The 24,177-nt window shown below is 42.7% G+C and overlaps 1 protein-coding gene across 1 annotated transcript in view; it reads right to left on the bottom strand.

The window, feature by feature from the left end:
* Nucleotides 1-24,177, bottom strand: part of MARCHF6 (membrane associated ring-CH-type finger 6) — a 211,393-nt gene that overhangs the window by 148,576 nt on the left and 38,640 nt on the right. The window contains exons 3-4 of the mRNA XM_075214373.1: nucleotides 10,370-10,443; nucleotides 8,720-8,863 (exon numbers count right to left, since the gene is read on the bottom strand). Of these exons, the coding sequence (XP_075070474.1) occupies nucleotides 8,720-8,863; nucleotides 10,370-10,443 (218 nt within the window). The remainder of the gene's footprint in view (nucleotides 1-8,719; nucleotides 8,864-10,369; nucleotides 10,444-24,177) is intronic.

Genomic DNA, 24,177 nt, shown 5'->3' on the forward strand with positions numbered 1-24,177 from the left:
CCGCCTATGCCACCCTGTCTGTTGTTGCTGGGTACCGGCTGGGCTTACTTTGCCACCATCCCCTTTTGTTATCCCAAATAGGCCCTCTAACTGCAGTACAAGGGGCTTACAAATTGCCGCCACCACTGGACTTCTAACTGGCATCCAGTACCGGGTTCTTTCTGGGTGTCACTGCTAGGGTACCCCATCACTGGTACCCATGACCGCTTACTATGGATCTGGGTTGCTGTGGATGGATCCCTCCTGGCCTATCACACTAGCCAGAGCTTTTGGGTAGCAGACAGAGCGGAGGTGCTGGGAAGCTGGGTCCAGACCTCAGACAGCCGCAAACGGATTGGATTTTGGGTCTAATCTGTAGGTCACAGGATTTTCAGCATGGAAGACGTTTTCAAGCACGTCTTTGAAGAAAGTGATGTTTATTTGCAGTCACACTGACTGAAGGTAAGAGTGATCAAGTCAGATGGAACAAAAATGGTGATACATTTCAGTGTACAAGGTCTCTTTTTATACAGCTTGGACACAGCCTCACAGGATAAGCCAGCCCCCTGAGGTCCGAGTTATTTTTAGTATCAAGATAGATATATGTTTCCAAAACATGGATTTACATACAATGCGAAGCTAACAATATTTACACTACTCTGTTATATGATAAAACTCGAAAATTGCATTATCTGAGATGCAGCCACGCCAGACAGCGGCCCCCCAGCTGGGTATACAGGCGTTTGTCACTTCATATAAAGACTTACTTAGCATTTCCTGCTGTCAGCAAACAGACTTCCTCTAGCAAAATTAAAAACCCAAATAATGACACTTCCATACAAGACACATTCCAATGTAACACGATAAGTGCATTTTAAATTATACATTGGTGCCTGCACCTCTGATTGAAATATATTTCTACAATTATTTCTACATGATCCAGCCACAAAAAAATTATTTATGGGTGCTAAAAGCACCCAACTCTGTCATGAGGAATTTGTCAACCAGTTGCAACAGATGGAAATAAGATTGATTAATGGATCTGAAGGCAAGTCCTGGAAAGAATTAGTGGACTTCATTTGTAGAGAGCAGTTTCACCGCTGGTGCGCACCGGAAGTAAAGGAGTGGGGATTGGACCGTACCCAAGCAACCCTGGAAAAAGCGGCCCAGTTGGCAGATCACTATGTGGCATTGAGGACACACTGTCAGAAGCGCCAAGTTAACAGCCAACCCAAAAGGAATGTACAATCAGGGGGACACCCCTTTTCTACTCACCCCCAAAAGCAAGTAGCTAACACTTCGGGTACCACTCGCCAGCCACCACCCCGCCCCTGGGAGTTATCAGAGACCATCGGAGCCCAGGCTGGAGAGGAAGTGCAACAACTGCGGGAAAACCAGTCATTTAAGGATGGACTATCACACAGCCCCAGCACCCCAGACTCAAGACCCTAATCAGAGTCCTGGGGCCCAGCTGATATGCTAAACTGGCAAAGGTGAGCCAGTAGAGACTGTTTCCACCCCTGCTGCCAGCCCAATGGATTGTGGCGTGTCTGAAGGTGACTCAGCTGAGAGTGTCCCCTGTGTGTCCAAAAGACCCCCCAAAAACATGTGAAAGAACCTGTAGCCAGTCCAAGTGGGACCACTGCAGAAAGGAGAACTGAGAGACTCAGGGGCATCCATAACTGTAGTGAGCCCCCATCTAATTGATCCTGCTGCAGTATTGCAGGATCGCACTGCCAAAGTTACCGAGGCAGATGGACCGGAGAAGGAAGTGCCTGTAGTAAGGGTGTATCTGGACTAGGGAGATGGCCGAGAGTTGCAAGATGTTGCCGTTATGGATGGCCCACCAACTGATGTGATCTTGAGCAACGATGTTCAGGTTGGAATTGTGACCGCATTTCTCAACTCTATAACGGGGAGCCAAGCTGCTAAACTACAGTCTTCAGGATCTACACCTGCATCACCAAGCCCAGAGGATAAGACCACATCTGCTATTTATTCAGGAAACAGCCATCCCTTTGCCTCTGGAAAGACTACATCCCCTAGCAATGCAGAGGATGTTGTCTCTTGCAACCCTGATATTGTGGGGATGCCTGGTGATGCTCCTGTCCCTAGCAGTATGCCAGCTCTAGCGGTGAGTATAGCTGACCACAGTGACCGCCCCCCTTTTAATGACCCTAGTAACCCCAACCTAGACCCTCCTGCAGCGTATCCTGACTGAGACAATAAATAGTGAGAGCCGCAGGGAAGAGTTCAGTGCAGCTCAGCTCTCTGATCCCTCACTGGAAGGCATGAGGCGCCAGGCTGACGGCAGCCTTCCAGCGATGGAGGTGGGCAGTGTGAACTGGTGTAAAGGGTTGTTGTACCGTATACCTAGGAAGGTAGATGGGTATAGACCAGTCCAGGAACAAGTTCAACCGGTGGTACCACGGGGCTTTCGGGCGCAGCTGATGTCAGTTGCTCGTGAAATCCCTATGGTAGGACACCAGGGAAGAGACCGAACACAGAAGCGCCTGACATAGAACTTTATCTGGCCTGGAATGTCATATGACACCCGGGCCTACTGCAAGTCCTGTGTTGTGTGTCAGTGTCTTGGGCGCCCCAGTGCTCGTGCTCCCCTCAGGTCCTTGCCAACAGTTGAGGAACCTTTTCAGCAAGTGGCTGTGGACATCGAACATCTCCTTACTATGCCCAGTAGATCATGGAAGAGATACATCCTCACCGAGGAGGACTACGCTGCCCGATATCAAGAGGCTGTAGCTCTGTCCTCCATAACTGGAGTTAAGTTAGCGGACGCGCTGCTAGGAGTATTTAGCAGAGTAGGGTTCCCTAGTGAGATCCCAACCGATCAAGGGACACTGTTCAGGAGTGAACTGATCCGGTGTCTCTGGGCAAAGTGCGATAACTCCTTTCTGCCCCATACCATCCCCAGAATAACGGACTGTGCAAGCAATTCAATTGCACTCTGAAGCACATGCTGCGGCCATTTGTAACTTCAGAGGGTGGGGGGGGGGGGAATCTCCTGCTCACTTATAGGGAGTCTACTGGTTTCTCTCCCTGAGCAATTAAATGGCCGCAGAGTCCATGGACCTCTTGACCTGTTCCGGGAGTCTTCGGAAGGGGAGCTACTCACCCAGGATGTCTCTGTGGTTAAATATGTGTTGAAGCTCAGCGATCGGTTAGAGAATATCATGAGGCTCACGCATTCTAACCTAGCGGAATAGCAGGCCAAACAGAAGACTTGGTATGATTAGGGCTCGCATGCCAGAGTGTTTGAGGTAGGGTAGAAGGTCCTTGTTTTGATGCCCACGCACCACAACAAGCTACAGGCTGACTGGGCTGGACAATACACGGTCTCAAAATGACCAAGTGACATCATTTACGTGGTGTCATTTGATAGCGACGGCAAGCGGCAGCGGAACTACCACGTAAATATGTTGAAGGCATACCACGAGCGTGTGGAGTCGGTAGCAGTAGTTTGTTGTATACAGACTGAGGAACCAGGAAGTGACCCACTACATTACCTCCTTGAGGATGCCAGAGGTGAAGGTGGTGTAAAGGAAGTCGGCTGGGATGAGAAGTTGAGTGGCAGCAAGAGGGAGTAGCTTGAGGCAATGCTGTGGTCCTTTTCAACTCCATATGGACACTGCACCATATGGACACTGGGGAGCATAGGCCAGTTAGGCAACCCGCTTATCGGGTCTCACAAAAGGCCAAGGAAAGTATATACAAAGAGGTACAGGAAATGCTTGAGCTAGGGATGATCCAACCATTGCATACTCCGTGGGTGTCCTCCTTTGTATTTGTTCCAAAGAAGAATAAGACAACGTGGTTTTGCGAAGACTACCACCGGTGAACGAGTTAACCGTGTCCGATGCCTATCCCCTGCCCCGAATTGAAGTTCTGTTAGATGAGTTAGCTGAAGCAAAAGTATATTCCAGCCCTTGACTTGAGCAAGGGGTATTGGCAGATACCGCTGAACCCCGAGGCTCAGGAATGGTCGGCATTCATCAGCCCATTTGGCCTGTTTGAATTTAAGTCCAAACCATTTGGGATCAAGAATGCGCCAGCCACCTTCTAGCGTGTGGTTGTTTACCTGCTGGAAGAGTGTAAAGGCTTTGCTCATGCTTACTTGGATGACATTGCCATTTTCAGTAAATCCTAGGAGGATCATCTGAAACATGTAGGGCAAGAGTTGGAGAAAATACAGAAGGCAGGTCTGACCATCAGAGCAGACAAGTGTCAAATGGGGGATGTCAGAAGTGCAGTACCTGGGTTATCGTGTGGGGGGAGGTTGGGTTAAGCCAGAACCAGCTAAGGCAATCAGAGACTGGCTGCGATCCACGACCCAAAAAAAAGTACAGGCCTTCTTAGGGAACTTAAGGTACTACAGTCGTTTCGCCCCAGACTTTAGTACTGTACCGAAGCCCCTGACAGATCTTACTAAGAAGAAACTCCCCAAAGTAGTTGACTGGACACCCGCTTGTGAGCTGGCATTTCAGTCGTTAAAGGAAGCCCTGGTTCGTGCTCCAGTACTGTTGGCGCCCAATTATGACAAGGACTTTATTGTGCAAACTGACGTGTCACAATATGGACTGGGAACAGTACTTAGCCAGGTGGGGCCAAATGGACAGGAGCACCCTGTGACCTATTTGAGCAGAAAACTGCTAAACCGGGAGGTGGGGTATGCCCAATTGAGAAAGAATGGCCATTATTTGGGCAATGAAAAAACTTCAACCTTATTTGTATGGACGACATTTTACGGTGGTGACTGATCATAATCCTTTAAAGTGGCTACAACACACCGCAGGGGAAAATGGCAGATTGTTGCAATAAAGCCTTGCCCTTCAAATTTATGACTTTCACATAATTCACAAGTAAGGAAAGGCTCACAGCAATGCGGATGGACTGTCTCGGCAGGAAGGGCCGGATCCCTCAGTTCACGACTCTAAAAGACTGCGGGACCAGGAACCAAATCGTTGGGACATGGCACACTGGTTGCCTGCATGGACAGAGGGGCGGGTGGGAGTGTGACTGGATCACTTATCAATAACTTATTTGCGGCTGGATCATGTAGAAATAATTTATTGTAGACATGTATTTCAACCAGAGGTGCAGGCACTAATGTATAATTTGAAATTCACTTATGTTACATCTGGACGTGTTTTGTATGAAAGTGTCATTGTTTGGATTTGTAACCTTACTAGGGGAAGTCTGTTTGCTAATAGCAGAAAATGCTAATTCTTTATATGAAGTGACAAAACACCTGTTTAACCTGTATACCCAGCAGGGAGCCACTGCCTGACTGTCTGGCGTGGCTGCATTAGACAATGCAAGCTTCAAGTTTTAGCACATAACAGACTAGTGTAAATATTGTTAGCTTTGCATTGTATGTAAATCCATGTTTGTGAAACTTATATCGTATCCTGATACTAAAAATAACTCGGACCTCAGGGGGCTGGCTTACCCTGTGAGGCTGTGTCCAAGCTGTATAAAAAGAGAGACCTTGTACACTGAACTATATCATCATTCTTGCTCCATCTGACCTGATCACTGGTACATTCAATCAGTGTGACTGCATTAAACATCACTTTCTTCAAAGACCTAATTGAAAACGTCTTCCATGCTGAAAATCCTGTGACCTACAGATTAGACCCAAAATCTAATCCGTTTGCGGCTGTCTGAGGTTTGAACCCAGCGTCCCAGCACCACCGCTCTGCTCGCTACCCAGTAGCTCTGGCCAGTGTGAAAGGCCAGGGGGGATCCATCCACAGCAACCCTGATCCATAGTGAGCGGTCAGGGGTACCAGCAAGTGGGTACCCTAGCAGAGACAGTTACCCAGAAGAAACCCGGTATTGGAGAACGGTAAGGAATCCAGTGGTGGCAGCCTTTGTAAGCCCCTCCTACTACGGCAAGAGGGCGCATTTGGATAACGAAAGGGAACGGTGGCAAAGTAAGCCCAGCTGGTTCCCAGCAACAACAGACAGGGTGGCATAGGCGGTAGATTGTCACATCTAACATTAAATGAGTGAAGAGAACCAGAAAAGGAGATTTTTAAGACAGAGCCTCCTTCAGTCCAAATACACTCCTGGCCGTAAATATGAAATTCATGTGAAAAACATCACCTCCATTGACTCAAGAGGTTCAGACTGAGGTTTTTGCAATGTCGTCAACACCAAATTCAAGACCCAAGTTTTAAACCGCTATCCAAAAAATCCTGTAAAATTAGGAGCAAATGGACTGTCAAGTAGTTGAAAAGCAACTTCTCCTACAGTTTCTATAATAATTCCTAGCCAAGGCAGGCTTTCTAGCTCTGAACACGGTTTCTACATCATTATCCAAGTACTAAGAACCTCTTCCTAAGGATCGCAGCTTCAAATGAAAACATTTTAAAGTTAGTTGCACGAAGCCTTGTATAATGGTCCCTTGGACAATCGATCCTTCCATAGGAGAAAACGCCATGAATGACTCACCGACATCCTGAGAATGTCCACGAACCCAACAGTCTTGGCCAGTCTAGTGCCAACAACAGCCATAAGGACTCGCTCTCTTTTTACCCTTCTGGGGAGGTACGGTAGTGCGGAAATCCCATGAAACCAACAAGTTGTTGACAGGGAATGCTTGTGGAACTCCAGTCCTTTAGTTAAACTGCTCCACCTTGTTTTCCAACCTTGAACACATCATGTGAATCTTCAGCTAACCCTCATCTCTTCACAGTTTGCTGGAAGATGTCCAGGACAAGGGACTACTCTCTCAGATGCAGAACATGCCCGTTTAGGCAATCTGCCTCCCAGTTTTCCACCCCCAGTATGAGCACAGCCAATATTGCCATAATATTTTGTTATGCCATGCGTATGATCTTCTGGATTCTTTCATTGCAAGGCAAGTTTTTGTGTCTCCCTGATAACTGATGAGAGTTACCACCTAGGCATTGCCTGACTGAATCCTAATGGGCTTTCCCCGCAACAGAAGATGACCCTGAGCATTTAACACCGCTATTTATTCTAGAACATCGATTGGAAGCTTAGCTTCCACAAAGAACAGAAAACCCTGAAACCGGCACTGAAAAGTAACAGCTCCCAGCCCCGAAAGCTCGTGTCAGTCATCACAATAGTCCAATTCAATCTGGAAAAAGGACGGCTCCGGTTGAACTTGATTTCTCAGCCACCAGATTAGCACAGACTCGGTTCTTGGAGACAAACTGATGCTCTGTCTGGTCAACTGTATATGCGAGTTGTCATTTTTCTCAATTAGTTCGATCTGGAACACCATTGAATGAAACTGTACAACTTCAAATGTACCCTAAACCTCCCAAGAGTACAAACCATGCAAAAATTGCTCTGATCAATTCTCCACAGCCTTGCTGACCCAAGCTGAAGGAGAAATGGGTCTTAGAGAAGCACTAGCCAATACATAGAAAAATGTAAGGATAGCAGGGATAGGATAATAGAGAGCATTCTTAAGTGCTGCAGCACTTGGGAGTGGAACGGAAGTAGCTTTGGACAGTTGTACAATAGGAGTATCAAGATTACTTCCCTGCAGTTGACCGTGGCTGATCTACCCACCCCCTCACCAGCATCTGGAGGTCACCTGTCTGTTAGCCGCTTGTCTTGTGCGTGGTCTGGCACTGTTGGGTTATTGTCCACCGATGATGCAGCAGCATCGCAGGGTCCCAGGCACTACCCTGTGCCTGTAATGTTGGGATCCCCTCCCGAGGACAAACTGAGCAGGATGTACTGAGAAACCCACTCCAAATGCAGGCAGTCCAGCAAGGCAGTAATAGTCCAAAAAACAGAAACGTGAATTAAAATAAAATCAAGCTGTCAAGACACCCAACAAAAAAAAAACAAAAAAAAAAACAATCTAAAAAAAAAAAAATGAGTTCCCTGCCAGATGGGGATATAGAGGATGGAGGAACAAATACTTGTTTTTAAAGTGCCAAAGTCCTGGAACATTCACTATAGCATGTTATGCAATGTACCCCAAAGAATACTAGATTATTATTTTTACAGGATAAAAATGGCTGCCAACTGACCTACGTTACATGAAGTACAGGTTGAAGTCATCTGAGAAACCAGTCACTCAGCAAAGAAAGTGATCTGAAAATTTGCCTAGCAAACTTGATCTCAGCCCAGAAGTTACAACTCTTAATACATCTTCCAGAAAATTGCCTTCCCTCAACCACCTAATGCCTCTAACTATCCTTGGTGACACCAGAGTCATGGGAGAAAGCAACATTCTGATTAGAAGCAAATGGATCAAATGAATAAATGTTTACTAAATTTTTCCACTCTTTACTTAAAATGATCAGAGGAATGGAAGACAATCAGCCACAACACAGCAATACTTTTAACCTATTCCGAGGCTACAATTATTACTATGAATATGTGCTGAAGCCCTAGTTTAAAGGTATGTTATAAGATGAAATTGTCAAGGAGAGATCAAAAGACATTGCTTCATGGATGAGGAAATTTAACCATATGGAGTCCCCCAATAAGTATTTGAAAACTGGTCTATTTTTTTTTATTTATTTATTTTTCAAATCAGAAAAGGACCTTCTTACTGCAACTTATGTATTCTGCACATGAACAACAATGACTGATCAAAACACACAATGCACACAGATGCTAAAGGAAAACAGATGGCGGCACAGATAAGTGCATACTGTATTCAGGTTATGGTGGGTCATCATTTTAAGTATTAATGAAGCAATATATCAGTACTTAAATTGATACTTACATGCTGTAAGGGGTACCACTCCTAACCATGCAAACGCCACTAGTGTATAGTGAAACCAGTATCTAATTGCAGTGCCAATACTTGTAATAAGTCCAGCACAGATGTCCTGGATCGGAAGCCGTGAAGGCATGTCTGGGGAATAAACTATAAGAAGCAAATAAACTCAATATACAAGCATGAATTACATTTTTACCTGAAAAATAATACATGGTTGTCAACGTTAAATGTGATAAATTTTCATCCAATTATAATACACTGGGATTTGCATTGCATATAAAAGATACCAATATTAAGACTATACTAGGACTGGAAGATAGAAAAAAAAACACACACACACACACACACACAGAATACACACACAGAATACACACACAGAATACACAAGTACTTACAAAAAGGTATATTATATAACTATATTCTAAGTATATTAGTTTCTCTTTAAAAAGCCCCCTTATAAAACAACCCTATCACAGTTACTAACAAGAATGCAATCAAAATGCATCAAAAAAAAAAAAAAAAAAAAAAAAAAAAAAAGAGAGCGAGAATTACAGGTTAACTAATTTTTATGGATCAACGGTCAGAACTAGGTATGGAACCCTGCATTTAATGAGAAACTCAACTCTGCTTCCATGACCATATAAATTTCCAAAGTGTCAGTGCAATTATACTTATAACACTGACTGCATAGCTGTTGTAGCTTTGCATTTGTAACATTTTCCACAGAGTAAAAAGCATTTTAGTAGGAGTTTTAAAAAATAACTGCCTACTGCCATAACACGTTGACATAGAAATTAAAAAAAAAAATAAAAAAGATGAAATTGAAATATGAAATTTATAATAAGCTGATTGTAAAACAGATGCTGCCGTTATCAGAAACGCCTGTATGGCAGCTTTTCCTCCCTTTTCACTTTAACATTTGCAAAAATCAAATAAAGATATCACTTCTAAATGTACTTTATAGGCCAATGAAATTTTAAATGAAAACAAGGTGGTCAGATTGCCATAGGAATCTGTGAACGCACGATCTACAGTTGGTAGTGATGATATTGCACAATTAATCTAAAAATTATTTTGTTAAAACTAAAGGGTTATAATGGGGAATTCTATTAGAAGAGATGTGGTGCCTGACATAACCATGATGTCTGGCAGCAAAGAACACCGCCTACTACAGTAAGTAATGTCCATTAATTTCTCTACACACCTCTATGGGGTGCGAGGAAAAATGAGCAGAAATACATCACTACAATGGTCCATCAGAACTGTTCCAGAGGTACTCCATGTCACTAAAAAAATAACTGAACCCCCCACCCCCCCGGAAATAACCGTTTAAGGCACGCAGAGTGGTGTTGCTTGTATAAAATATATTCTGCCAAAAGCCTTGGGTATATAAGGCTAAATAAGTCCTTACTTCATTCTTTGGATGAATAGTAAGCAGAATAATATGATCACTACAACACTTTAATCATCCTTTGACTTAGAAGTCCAGAGACTACTGTTTATGTATTATAACCTTTTGAATTTATGTATCCCCATTGTAGCAGTTCGTGTCAAGTTTTGCAAAATCGTAAGTAAACTGTAAAAACTAAACAGGCAAAACTAAACTTTAAGAGTATCTTTTCTATTAACAAAATACTAAAGAAAGAAACTTACTTGGAGTAAAGGCAAATCTGTGCTTGCATAATTCACAGTATTCTTTCCTGCTGTGTTTAAGCCACTGAACTAAGCTGAAACATAAAACATAACATAAAAAACAAACACAAAAATAAAAGTTACAAACAAAAGAAATCCTTCAGTTGCATTATCATACTTGAAGGGCCAAACCTTACCCTTAATTTGTAAACAACGTTGGGAACCCACCACAACATCCTAAAATGCACCCACATTTGCCACTTGCTCAAAAAACAGCCCGACATACCATCTCATCCCTTTCACAAAATCACATGCATTCCTTAACTCCCACACATACACCACTTCACATGCCCATTCAGACCTCCATACATTTACAGAGTCCACAGAGGAAGGAGGGAGAGAATCTGGTCCAAAATGCAATGCAATTAACTCGTCCTCCTATGATTGGTGGTGCTGTGTGACCTCTCTGCAACGTGCAGTCGGGGACACATGACAAGTCAGCTGCTCCAATTCAGTCTTATTCTCTGTAAGAAGCGAATAAGATCAGGAGCAGCGGGCTGGGGGTTGCAGATGAAGGCGCAGTGGGCTGCCTGTTGCCCACCAATGCTATACTGAATCTGGGCAAGCAAGTGTTACTGTTAAATATTGTTATGTATTTAAGCTGACAGATCCACATAAAGTAACACTAAGTTAAACCTGTCATTTATTTACTAGAATTGTATATATTCCCCCCCCCCCCCAACACAATTTGGAGCTCCATGCATAAAATATAAATTAGAATGCTCCCATTTTTCACACAAGCCGCTGATATTCCTTATCTCATAAAATTGTTTAGCAACACTCCTTGAGTGACTGTAGCAGGAGTAACTTTGTGATCACATCTTAACAAGTAGTATCAACTAATGACTATAATTTCTGGATAAAGTGCTTCAAATGGTATACATTAAGTTTTAAGCAGTTTACAGTTTTTATTTTAGAATTTTTAAACTTGATTAGTACTTACTGTCCACTACCCGATCTGCCAACCCTTTCTCCACATGGTACATGCACACACAAAAATAAAAACCTATGCTGATTTGGCAGGTCCCAATGGATTTATGCATCCTATGGTCAGATCATTCTGAGCTACATTTTCAAGTAAACTTGACAACAGAAAGTGAGTTTATATAACAGAGGCACATTGTTAGAATTTACTGCACCGAATCTAACTACAAATGTATAAAACTGAGTGAGAACAGAGAAAGTTGCTGAGTGCATAAGTTTGCAAAAAGTCCCAGTACAATTTTTTTTATGACTGTAGTTCATACTTGCCAACCTTTTTAAACTTCTTTCCGGGAGATCCCAGGCAGGGGGGCGTGGTTGGAGGGCGGGAGGGATGGGGTGCGGTGAATCACGTCATTCAGGCCCCGCCCCCGTGACAAAATGCATTTTTTTGTCGCAAGGTCGGGGCCAAAAGGACGCGATTCACCGCGAATCGCGTCATTTTGACAGCAAGATGCTGTTTACGGAATATTTGCCTGCTCTCCCGGGAGTTCGGGAGACCTACCCGAATTTCGGGAGATTCCCGGACATTCTGGGAGAGTTGGCAAGTATGCTGTAGTTTTGTAACGTTGAAAGTCTATTACTAGAAGGGGAACAAACAGCTAGAAAGCTGAGGGCACAATAAGCCCCTATAAGTAACTTGTAATAAGATTAAAGAGATTGGCTATAGCAACCTAACTTGTACATTACATTTGGTCGGGATCAGACTACCGGCCGCTGCACGAGTGTGGCGGCCATCTTGAAATGCAAATCGGCGCCAGAGGGGTTAAATCACCGGTGCTAGGTGCCGCGTGAGAAGTGTTTCATAAAAATGTTTTAAAAATAAAATAAATTTTTTATTTATATGTGCACTGCAGCAGGGAAGGGGTTACACCCCGGCGCCTAGTGCAAAAATGTATTTTAAGTGTAGGTGTATGTGTCACCGCTGCAGCACTCGGCGCTGAATAGGTTAACTCTCGGCGCTTAGCGTAACTATACGTATTAAATGTAGATATATGTATTGAAAATGTAATAAAGTGCAATGTATATGTGTAAAATAAAAATAAAGTACTTACCCTGTGCTGGGGCTGCAGAGGCAGCCCTGGATCCCATTCACTCTCCGGCAGCCAGCTTCAGTGGCTGCCGGGGGGACTTAAACAGCCTCCTGGAAGCAAATTGGTCCAAGAGGTGCAGCGCCTCCTGGGGGTCCCAAGAAGCAAAGACCCTAGTTGGAGCTCAAATAGCTTTAAGTAGCGACAGGCTGCTCTGCCCTGGTACTATTTTCGGTCAGGGAAAAGAGCCAGACCCCGGCGCCCAGTCTCTGGAAGTCAATTTAGGCAGGAGATTTAAAAAATAAATCTCTCGCCCCAGACAGAGAGGCATAGAGCTGCTTGGAAACTTCTCTATGGCGATTCCTGTGACCAACTGATTAGACCCAACTCTAATCCGTTGCCGGCTGTTCTGAGGTTTGGACCCAGCACCACCGCTCTGTCGCTACCCAGAAGCTCTGGCCAGTGTGATAGGCCAGCAACCCTGATCCAAAAAGGAAGCGGTCAGGGGTACCAGCCCAGGAACACCAGTAATGGGGTACACTAGCAGCGTCAGTTACCCAGAATAAACCCGGTTCTTGATGCCGGTAAGGAGTCCAGTGGTGGCAGCATTGTAAGCCCCTCCTACTGCGGCAGGTGGGCGCACTTGGGACTACGAAAGGGAGTGATGGCAAAGTAAGCACAGCCGGTTGCCAGCAGCAACAGACAGGGTGGCATAGGCAGCCCATCTTGTCACATTACATTACTCCAATTTTCTTACCTTCAGTAAAAACTTGTTTCAATTCCTACAGATTAGGAATTTTCACTAAACTCATGGCTCCTGCCTACCAAACAGACTTTTCTCCACCTTTTAAATGCTCTGTATGATACAGGCCTCAAACAAAGGTTTAGTCTCCACACTATACGGCAAGCTTTCGCTGCCCTGACCCATGCCCTTGTATGGAAGTCTGAAATCTGTGAATCCTTAGAAATGGAGTGGCCTCAGATCTGGGTGTGTAACGCATCCAGCTCTATATGTACTAAGAAAAAACAAAATTCATACAAATTATTATGCTGGCTATCCATGCCTACCCAATTATGCAAAATTGTTCCTGATGCTTCCAATAGATGCTGGAGGTGATTTCCATCCGACAGTACCTTTCTACATGTTTGGTGGTCTTGCCCCAAACTATCTAGCTATTAGTCTGCACTACAAAACTCCTAAGTATTATCTTCTACTCTGCCCCTCCATGACAACGTAAAACACAAACTTAAGATCATTATCCATTTCGTCTCTGTTTCCACTTTTCAGCTTGTGGCGGAATGAAGTCTGGGCTTCACACCACCCTTAACCCCCTTACCTTCCACAAATACATAAAATTCTTTGTTTACATTACCAAAATTAGTCTGATCGTTCTAGAGCATTTTATTTTTTTCATGTTATAAGTGCGTCTCCTATTTGCTCCAGTTCATGTTTGATTGATAATGTGATTTTTGTTTTGTTCTGCTCAGTAACTTTTTTCAAATGTAATCGCGCATAGCAACATGCCAATTAGTCTAGTTCTGTGACATACAGAAAGGGATTGTCTCAAACTCATCATCAAGTAAAAAAAAAAGAAAGAAAAGAAAAAAAAAAAAAAAAAGGAGGAGGTATTTTTGTACTTGCGTTAAATCCATTACTCTAATTCAGTTTCAGGGACACTGCTTAAGCTTATATATTATGTACTACAGGAATTTCTCAAACGCAAATCACTTAAAAATGATTGCTGGAGAGTCAGAGACTTCCTGTCCAGAGATTATACCTTATTTTCCCTTTTTCATAATTATTCAAGAATCAAATTGATCCTGCACTCTGTAACAGCGATATATTCCTCAGTACCTGTTTGGATCCTATCGCAATCACGCTCTCAAACTCAGCTTTAAAGCTCCCCAGAGCTAACTGGAGAATCAATGAGTTTCTACTTCAAGACTCCTTTCACATCACACAATTCCAGACAATTCTCACTAATTATTGAATTATCTAATTTAATTGAAATTAACAATAACTTCATTGTTTGGCCATTAACTTTTCTCACTGTATACCTCCTCCCTTTGGGTACTAATTCGCTCATTCAGCCTTCAGTACCACCTCTACACACTGATAGCACCCAAATTTTCCAACTGACCTCTCTCCTTCTGTACTCTCTCATGTAACCAGCTGTCTTTCCGCTATCTCCACATGGATGTTCCAACGCTACCTAAAGCTCAACATGTACAAAACAGAATTTATCATCCCCCGCTACTAGTCACCACCTTCACTCAAATCTCTCCAACGGTCAATACTACCACAATTTCCTTATTCTCTTAAGCCCGATGACTTGGTGTCACACTATACTGCACCCTCTGCTTTACTCCTTACATACAGACACTCTCCCAGTCCGGTCAACTACACTTTAGAAACACTGCCTTTTCTTACCCAGCATGCGTATTGACTACTGAAACCTCCTGCTATCTGGCATTCCCTACACCCATATATCCCAACTTCAATCTATCCAAAATGCTGTTGCAAGACTGATTTTCCTCTCTCAGCATTCCACATCTGCTGCACCAGTTTACAAGTACCTTACACTGGCTCCCTGTGCCCTCCAGAATCCAATTCAAATTACTCACAAAGCCACCCATTCATGCATCTCAATTCTCATATAAAACTACTCTCAATCACACACACTTAGATCTACCTCTGACCAGTGCCTTGTTTTGTTTCTGGTAACCACCTCTTACTCTCGCCTATAAGACTTCTCTTCTGTGCTACAACCCAACTTAAGGAATTCTATACCATGTTCAAACAGGCTTTACCAAAGTTCTACAAATCTTTAGAAGCTTTCTAAAAATTAATCTCTTTTTTAGAACTTGCCTTATCCCCCAATGATACTACTCACATTAATACACACTCACAACTATCCCAATCTCCACTCACACCTTACGCCTCTTGCTTCAGCTGTGTCCTCTTCCACTTAGAATGTAAGCTCTGCAATGAACAGGACCTTCCATACCATTTGTTTTCAGGTCTGCATTTACTTTGTCTACCTTATATGTCCCCATTTTATTTATGTCCTGTTTTCCCTAATATATGGCGCAGATAAGTTACTAGCCTCTAATCTTCGTGCTAAGATCTAGAACTGCAACTTGACAGTAGATATTTAAAAAGTTCAATAATCTACGACTCAAAGATTTGTATGAAATTTCAAAAATACTATAAAATGACACAGTGTCCCTCAACTCTAGACCCCATTAGCCAGTCTCACAGACACAATTTTTAAAAGAGGAGAACCACCCGAATCTCTCCCTCAAAATACATGACACCTTAATAACGATATTATTCCTGAAGACAATGCCCAGACTATAAAATAATAGAAATCAGGCAAGGCCCCAGGACCAGATGGCTCCTTAGTCACCAACTACAAGCGGTTTGCCAATATCCTTGTCCCCCATCTCCATAGTCTAACTCTGTCCTGGAGGGAGCCCCTTGCCCTACCATATCTGTGGAAACTAGAATTTCTATTTTCCACCAAAAAGGCAAAGACCCATATACCTGTGTTACCACTTTATTTCCCTACTAAATAAAACTCTATGCAAAGATTTTTGCAAACAGGTTGAATGCAATTCTCCATCGAAGGCAGACAAGCAAGGCATAACACACGGAAGGATATTGACCTGATCCAAATTTTAAACACCCAAAAGACCCCATGCACTATTCTTTCCCTCAATGCCAAGAAAGCTTTAAACAGGATATTGTGGAAATGTATGATTCAGATCTTATAAAAATTAGGACTGCTGTGACGCTTTCTCACGAGTACCAGGGCCCTCTATAGCTGTCCCTCTGGTCCTGTCCTCATTAACAATGACACTAGACAGAGCAGCCTGCATTCCCCTTTAATGTTTGGCCACAAAAAAATAAAAAAAAAAAATAAAAAATAAAAAAAATCGCATCTCGATGCCCAATACACATATCACTTTGAAATGTTTATCCTTTGTCAATCACAATGTGGGGATTCCAGAAAAAAAAGTTATCAATCTTGCCTGACAGAGTCATTAAAAAAAATCATTTAATTCAAAAATTATTTGAGATGAAAATATTCTTGTGTTCAATAAGCATTATCAACCTGAGGCACAGGAGTTAAAATGTACCTTTTTTAAAAAAAAAAAAAAATGATCCTTAAAGTATACTTTAAAAGGCTATGAAAAAGAAAAATAATGGGATTTTGATTGACTGTATGAGTTTTTAATGTTTAATTAAAATTGTCTCTTTAAAAAAGTAAAAGTACAGTCAAGTCCATAAATATTGGGACATCAACACAATTCATATATTTTGGGCTCTATAAACCACCACAATGGATTTGAAATGAAACAAAGAAGATGTGCTTTAACTGCAGACTTTCAGCTTTAATTTGAGGGAATTTACATCCAAATCAGGTGAACAGTGTAGGAATTACAATGGTTTCTATATGTGTCTCCCACTTTTTAAGGGACCAAAAGTAATGGAACAAACTAAACAGTCCTAAATCAAGCTTTCACTTTTTAATACTTTGTTGCAAATCCTTTGCAGTCAATTACAGCCTGAAGTCTGGAACGCATAGACATCACCAGACGCTGGGTTTCATCCCTGGTGATGCTCTGCCAGGCCTCTACTGCAAATGTCTTCAGTTCCTGCTTGTTCTTGGGGCATTTTCCCTTCAGTTTTGTCTTCATCAAGTGAAATGCATGCTCAATTCGGATTCAGGTCAGGTGATTGACTTGGCCTTTGCATAACATTCCACTTGTTAGCCTTTAAAAACTCTTTGGTTGCTTTTGCAGTATGCTTCGGGCCATTGTCCATCTGCACTGTGAAGCGCGGCGTCCAATGAGTTCTGAAGCATTTTACTGAATATGAGCAGATAATATTGCCCGAAACACTTCAGAATTCATCCTGCTGCTTTTGTCAGCAGTCACATCATCAATAAACACAAGGGAACCAGTTCCATTGGCAGCCATACATGCCCACGCCATGACACTACCACCACCATGCTTCACTGATGAGGTGGTATGTTCTGGATCATGAGCAATTCCTTTCCTTCTCCATACTCTTCTCTTCCCATCACTCTGGTACAAGTTGATCTTTGTCTCATTTGTCCATAGAATGTTGTTCCAGAACCATAATGGCTTTTTTAGATGTTGTTTGCCAAACTCTAATCTGGTCTTCCTGTTTTTGTGGCTCACCAATGGTTTACATCTTGTGGTGAACCCTCTATATTCACTCTTGTGAAGTTTTCTCTTGATTGTTGAGTTTGACACATATACACCTACCTCCTGGAGAGTGTTCTTGATTTGGCCAACTGTTGTAAAGGGGTTTCACTTCGCCAGGGAAAAATATTCTTCTGTCATCCACCACAGTTGTTTTCCGTGGTCTTACGGGTCTTTTGGTGTTGCTGAGCTCTCCTCCAGTGCATTCTTTCTTTTTAAGAATGTTCCAAATAGTTGATTTGGCCACACCTAATGTTTTGGCTACCCCTCTGATGGGTTTGTTTTGATTTTTCAGCCTAATGATGGCTTGCTTCACTGATAGTGATAGCTCTTTGGATCTCATATTGAGAGTCGACAGCAACAGATTGCAAATGCAAATGTCACACCTAGAATCAACTCCAGACCTTTTACTTGCTTAATTGATAATGAAATAACGAGGGAATAGCCCACACATGTCCATGAAATAGCTTTTTCTTCGATTGTCCCATTACTTTTAGTCCCTTAAAAAGTGGGAGGCACATATAGAAACCGTTGTAATTCCTACACCGTTCACCTGATTTGGATGCAAATACTCTCAAATTAAAGATGAAAGTCTGCAGTTAAAGCACATCTTCTTTGTTTAATTTCAAATCCATTGTGGTGGTGTATAGAGACCAAAATATGAGAATTGTGTTGATGTCCCAATATTTATGGACTTGACTGTAATTAGTTATAATTTTGCACACCAGGCGTTTCCCTTTTGGAATTTTAATCACCACCATTACATTTCTCAAAAAAATGTTACCCTATAAGGCCTACTTGCCCCTCTTTATTGCTTTTCTGCAATTTCTGAAACAATAGTCGCTGTCAGCATTCTCAAAAAGTAATGTAATACCCCATTCATACTGCACCAAAATCCCGGGCTTTTGCCGGGGCGAGCTCAAACGACCCGGGTCTTGGTGCAGTATGAATGGTACAAGTCAAAAATCCCGGGTCTAAAAACCCGGGTCTTCAACCCAGGATTTATCGAGGGGTAATTCCCGGGTCGGACCCGGGTTGCCTGCACTATGAAAGGTGCAACCCGGGTTTTTCAACCCGGGTTGCACAGAAAACAAGCTGATTGGCTGTCTGCCTGTCTCTGGAGGATGATGTCATCGGTGGGAGCCCCTGGAAGAAAAAAAAAAAAACAGTCACCTTTCAATGACATCCCCATTTTTCAGCCAATGAAAACTGCTCTGGTGATGACTCCCACAAATTGCCAGGGCACAGACTTGTGCAGTATGAATGGGGTCAACCCGGGAAATTCCTGGGTCCGAGGTGCAGTATGAATGGTGTTTCTGAGCTGGGACGCTCCGAGCCCCGGCAAAAACCCGGCTTGAAAAACCCGGGATATTGCCGGGGCGGCAGTATGAAAGCGATATTACGCAAGGCAGGTTGGGCCATGTTTCAACCTGCAATAACAGGTTCATTCTTGCTGAGCCTGCACTGCGGTAAGTCAGTCCACTATCTGTTTTAGAGTGAAGGTGTTCTGTATCGGAAGATACCGTTATACTAGAATGTTTTTTTCCTGTGGTTATTTTGTGTTTAACGCTAATGTTGTAAATTAACCTTTTTTTTTCTTTAAAGAAATTTCTGTGTTTTTCAGAAATCAAACTGAACAGCCTGTTGAAAGTGTTAGAGTGGGAAAAAGCTACACAAAAGTGGTCAAACTGGATTTAATCCAAACATTAAGTGTTCCAGAAAAAGAACTTTTGTCCCTCAGGAGTGAGATAAAATTTTATGCTGCTATTAAATGTGATATGGATGAACCTGTAAGATTAATGGTAAAATTTATGACACTGATGACACGAAGAGAAAAAATACAAGTGTGGCTGGATCAACTTTAAATAACTTATGATATAAATTTATTTAAAGAAAATAGCGCTGGGCACTTATATATAATTTCAAATGTACTTATTTTTTATATTGTGTGTATTTTGGTATAGAAAATGCCTTGTTGGGGTTCTGTAACTTTGCTAGAGGAAATCTCCAATTAGGCATATGTGGGGAGTGAGTCTGTTTTGCAGATAGTAGGAAATGCTAACAGTCTTTTGATGTGAAGTGTCAAATGCCTGCTCTGGCCTGAAGGTCCAGCAGGGAGCCGTTACCTGTTTCCTGGTTAAAGTGAAAGGAAGTTTCTGATCAATGTGTTTTAGGATATTACAGATTACTATAAATTTTGTTAAGTATAAATTGCATTTAAATCCATGTATGGGTTAACACATTGCATCCCGATACTAAAAATAACTCGGACTTCAGGGGATTGGCTTATCCCCTGCGAGGCTTTGAAAAAACTGTATAAAACAGCACTGGGCTGTACGGATATCTATCATTCTTGTTTCTTCTGACCTCTTGATCCTTAAACCAGTGTGAACGGTCCTTCTTAGGACTACTGGAGCTAAATAATCATCACTTGCTTCAAAGATCTGCTTGGCAACTTATTTTATCCTGAAATTCGTTTGACCTACAGATTAGACCCAACTATAATCCGTTCCCGGCTGTTCTGAGGTTTGAACCTATCTTTCCGGTACCGCTGCTCTGCTCGCTACCCAGCAGCTCTGGCCAGTGATAGGCTAGAAGGGAACCATCCATAGCAACCCTGATCTATAGGAAGAGATCAGGGGTACCAGCCCAGGTACACCAGCAAGGGGGTACCCTAGCAATGACAGTTACCCAGAAGGAATGCTGTTCTGGATGCTGTGAAAGAGTGCAGAGGTGGCAGCATTTGTAAGCCCTTCCTACAGCGTATAGAGGGCCCATTTTGGAGTAAAAAAAAAAAAGTTATGGAAATTGTGACAGGATGGACCGCCTATGCCACCCTGTCTGTTGTTGCGGGGAACAGGCAGGGCTCACTTTGCCACCGTTCCCTTTCTTTATCCCAAATGTGCCCTCACACCATAGCAGGAGGGGCTTACAAATGCTGCCACCACTGGACTCCTTAGCGACATCCAGTACCGGGTTCCATCTGGGTAACTGTCACTGCTTACGGTACCCCTGACCGCTTACTATGGATCACGGTTGCTGTGGATCAGTGCGACAGGCCCCCTGGCCTGTCACACTGGCCAGAGCTGCTGGATAGCAGGCAGAGCGGTGGTGCTGGGAAGTTGGGTCCAAAGCTCAGACAGCGGACACTGATTAGATTTTGAGTCTAATCTGTAGGTCACAGGATTTTCAGCACGGAAGACGTTTTCAATCAGGTCTTTGAAGAAAGTGATGTTTAATTGCAGTCACACTGATTGAAGGTACCAGTGATCAGGTCAGATGTTACAAGAATGATGATACATTTCAGTGTACAAGGTCTCTTCTTATACAGCTTGGACACAGCCTCACAGGGTAAGCCAGCCCCCTGAGGTCTAAGTTATTTTTAGTATCAGGATATGATATATCTTTTCCAAATATGGATTTACATGCAATGCGAAGCTAACAATATTTACACTACTCCGTTATGTGCTAAAGCTTGAAACTTACATTATCCGAGATGCAATCACGCCCCCTGCTGGGTATACAGGCTAACCAGGTGTTTGTAACGTCACAGAGACTTACTTAGCATTTCTTGCTATCAGCAAACAGACTTCCTCTGGCAAAGTTACAAACCCAGTTAATGACACTTCCATACAAAACACATGCCAATGAAACACAATAAGTGCATTTTAAATTATACATTAGTGCTTGCACCTCTGCTTGAAATACATTTCTACAATTATTTCTACATGATCCAGCCACAAATAAGTTATTTATAAGTGATCCAGTCACAGAAATATTAAATGTTAGTAGGTATGCAGTCTGTCAAGCAAGAGTGCTTCTTAACGAAAAGGGAATTTTTGCTTTAAGGAAAGACAAAAAACTCAATTGAACTTTTCAAAAACTTTCCAAAATGATGAATATTATGAGTTATGCCAGGAAAAAGAAAAAAGAAGAAAAGGATAGTCAGTATTTAAAAAAAATGTACATGTGTAAAAGAGGTTGTTACTTTCTCATTTAAAAGAATTATATGCTGCATTCAAAATAGATTACACAAGCATTAAAGTAGGCTTCTCAAAATTCTGTATGCTGCGCCCAAAATGGTGCATGTTGGCAGCGTCCTCTGGAACACATTCTGTATGTTTGTACAATTCATCAGAATGTAAGTCTTCTGTTTTATGCCTGTCATATGGAATGGAGACCTACCAGGACCTAATTACCTTTTTAGCCTGTTCAAAAGATAACAGAGACTGCATGCTATGACACTGCTCTCAGTGTCCATCAAGTGAAAAATTAAAAAGCATTCTACTGCAGAAATGCGATGACTGTGACCCTGAAGATGAAGTTTTACAGTCAGTGGGTATCTACTATCAGAACAGTGATGGTGAGATGCACTGCAACATTTGATTAATATTTAGAAACTTTGATCGATAAAAGATAAAAACTTGCACCTTATTCATTTATTGCCAAGACAAAGTTTCTAAAAGAAATGAAGGCCAATCTTGAACTTGACACAGCTATTGTTCTCCTGGACTTTAGTGAACACTATTCTTACATTCCCCAGTCTGATGACCTGTTCATCACAAGCTTATGTATCTTGTAGCATTTGTGTATGAAACACAGAATTATTCATTACATCAAGAAACATTTCTTGCTGTCAAAAACATGTGTTGCGTCAGTGATGGGTTTGCTGGGCAGTATAAGAATTGCAAAAACTTTCTCAACTTATGCGGTCATGATCAAGATTTCGTTTTGAAAGCATTATGGGCATCTTTTGCAACCAGTCACGGTAAATCTCCTTGTGATGGCATTGGTGGAAAAATTAAGCATCTTGTTGCCAGAGAGAGCCTACAGAGAATAACAGGTGATGTGATCAACTCAGCAGAAAAGTCTTAAAATTACTGCAAGTCAAGAGTTGAAAATATAAAGTTCAGGCTAATATCAAAAGAAACACTTTCAGAAATACACAAGCAGCTACAAGACTGCTTTTCCAAGGCAAAAACAGAATCTGGTACAAGAGGATTTCGTCACTTCACCCCTTTATCTAACAACTCAATAGGAACAAAGCAACTACGTTCAGGTAAAAACTTCAGTTCCATTTTTCATTTCTCAGATCAGAAGCCATCACCAGTCAATAGGTTAACAAATCAGTAGAAATTCATACATAGCATGTGTTTATGATAGTCATTGGTTTAATGGATTTAGACTATCAAAAGACGAGGAGGAATGTGATGTAGAAGTTAAGTTCATGCACCCTATGGCCTTGCTCAATTATTTCACTGGCCTCTACAGAATAAATAAGACATTTCTTACATTGCTGTATGCAATATCATTTCCTCTGTCAGTCCTCCTATCCTGAAGGGTACTGGAAGGATGTATTCCTTCCCTGAAAAGGAAGTCGATTGTATACAACGGCATTACAGTCTAAACTTCATCACATCAGGCATCTCCAACAATTATGAATAATTAGGCTGATGCATTTCAAACTTAAACTAGTTTGAAATAGGCCTTTTATATTAGCCTAAATCATTAACGCTGGTAATAATACTGCTAATAGTACAAGTTGTATTTTATCAGTTTCATTGTCCATTAAGACTCAGTTTTGTGGGGTATGTGGCTTGGACGACATTGGTAGAGGACGTGAGACGGGTGGGCTCCGGTGGAACGGAGTCCAAATCCAGCTACATCGGGTTCCCGAGACCCAGAATTCTTGTTAAAAACCCCCTCACTGTATCCGTGAACCGAAGCACTCCTCAGGCATGGGTGTTTTGGAAAGCGGCTAGCTGTGAGAGGAATAAGACCGTCAGGCCTACTGAGCTGAAGCGTGTTTGGGAGCCATTGTATTATCCCGGGTACAGCTCAGCTGCGGATCCGCTTTCCCTCCTGGTGCACAAGTTCGGAACACAACTCACAAGTGCCTCAAGGTAACCCCAACTGACAGCCTTCCGGCTGAATAAGTGACAAGGTGCGGGATCCGGAGAGTCCCGTAGGTGATGCCCGCTGAAGTGGTTCCTTCGAACGCAGCGGACCGGAGCCTGCGTGTGGTGCTCGCCGACGGTGGGGAGATTGTCAGTGGCTGAAAGATGGAGAAGGGCGCTTGTGACTGGAGATCGGGGTCTGCTGATCGGGAGAGCAGCTGCTGAGATATAACTCAAGTAAAGACAGTGAGAAGAGCGCAGATACCGTATACAACGTGATATCCCTGCTACCAGCCAGAAGGCTGTCTGTCTGTGACCACCTCCTATGTTGCCAGCCTACTTGAAGAGGTATTGTGCCGCATATTTACCGGCACTTGCAGGCTTAACTCACTCTATTCGTCTATTTCTCTGCCTATCTTGTGTCAAATATATGGCCACACTGCCATCTAGTGGCTATCTGACAAACAAACCTGTCTGTGCAATTGTTACTTAATAGGTGAAGCACTCTTAGTATTACCTACAGCGTGACAATATCGCCCCCTTCATAGGTGGCTCAAACAAGTTCTCTAGCACCTATTACCAGCTTGACTCCTCTATTTTAAATATCTTGCAGCTGGTCTGCGCA

The sequence above is a fragment of the Mixophyes fleayi genome, chromosome 5, assembly GCF_038048845.1.
Source record: "Mixophyes fleayi isolate aMixFle1 chromosome 5, aMixFle1.hap1, whole genome shotgun sequence".
NCBI classification, from domain to species: domain Eukaryota; kingdom Metazoa; phylum Chordata; class Amphibia; order Anura; family Limnodynastidae; genus Mixophyes; species Mixophyes fleayi.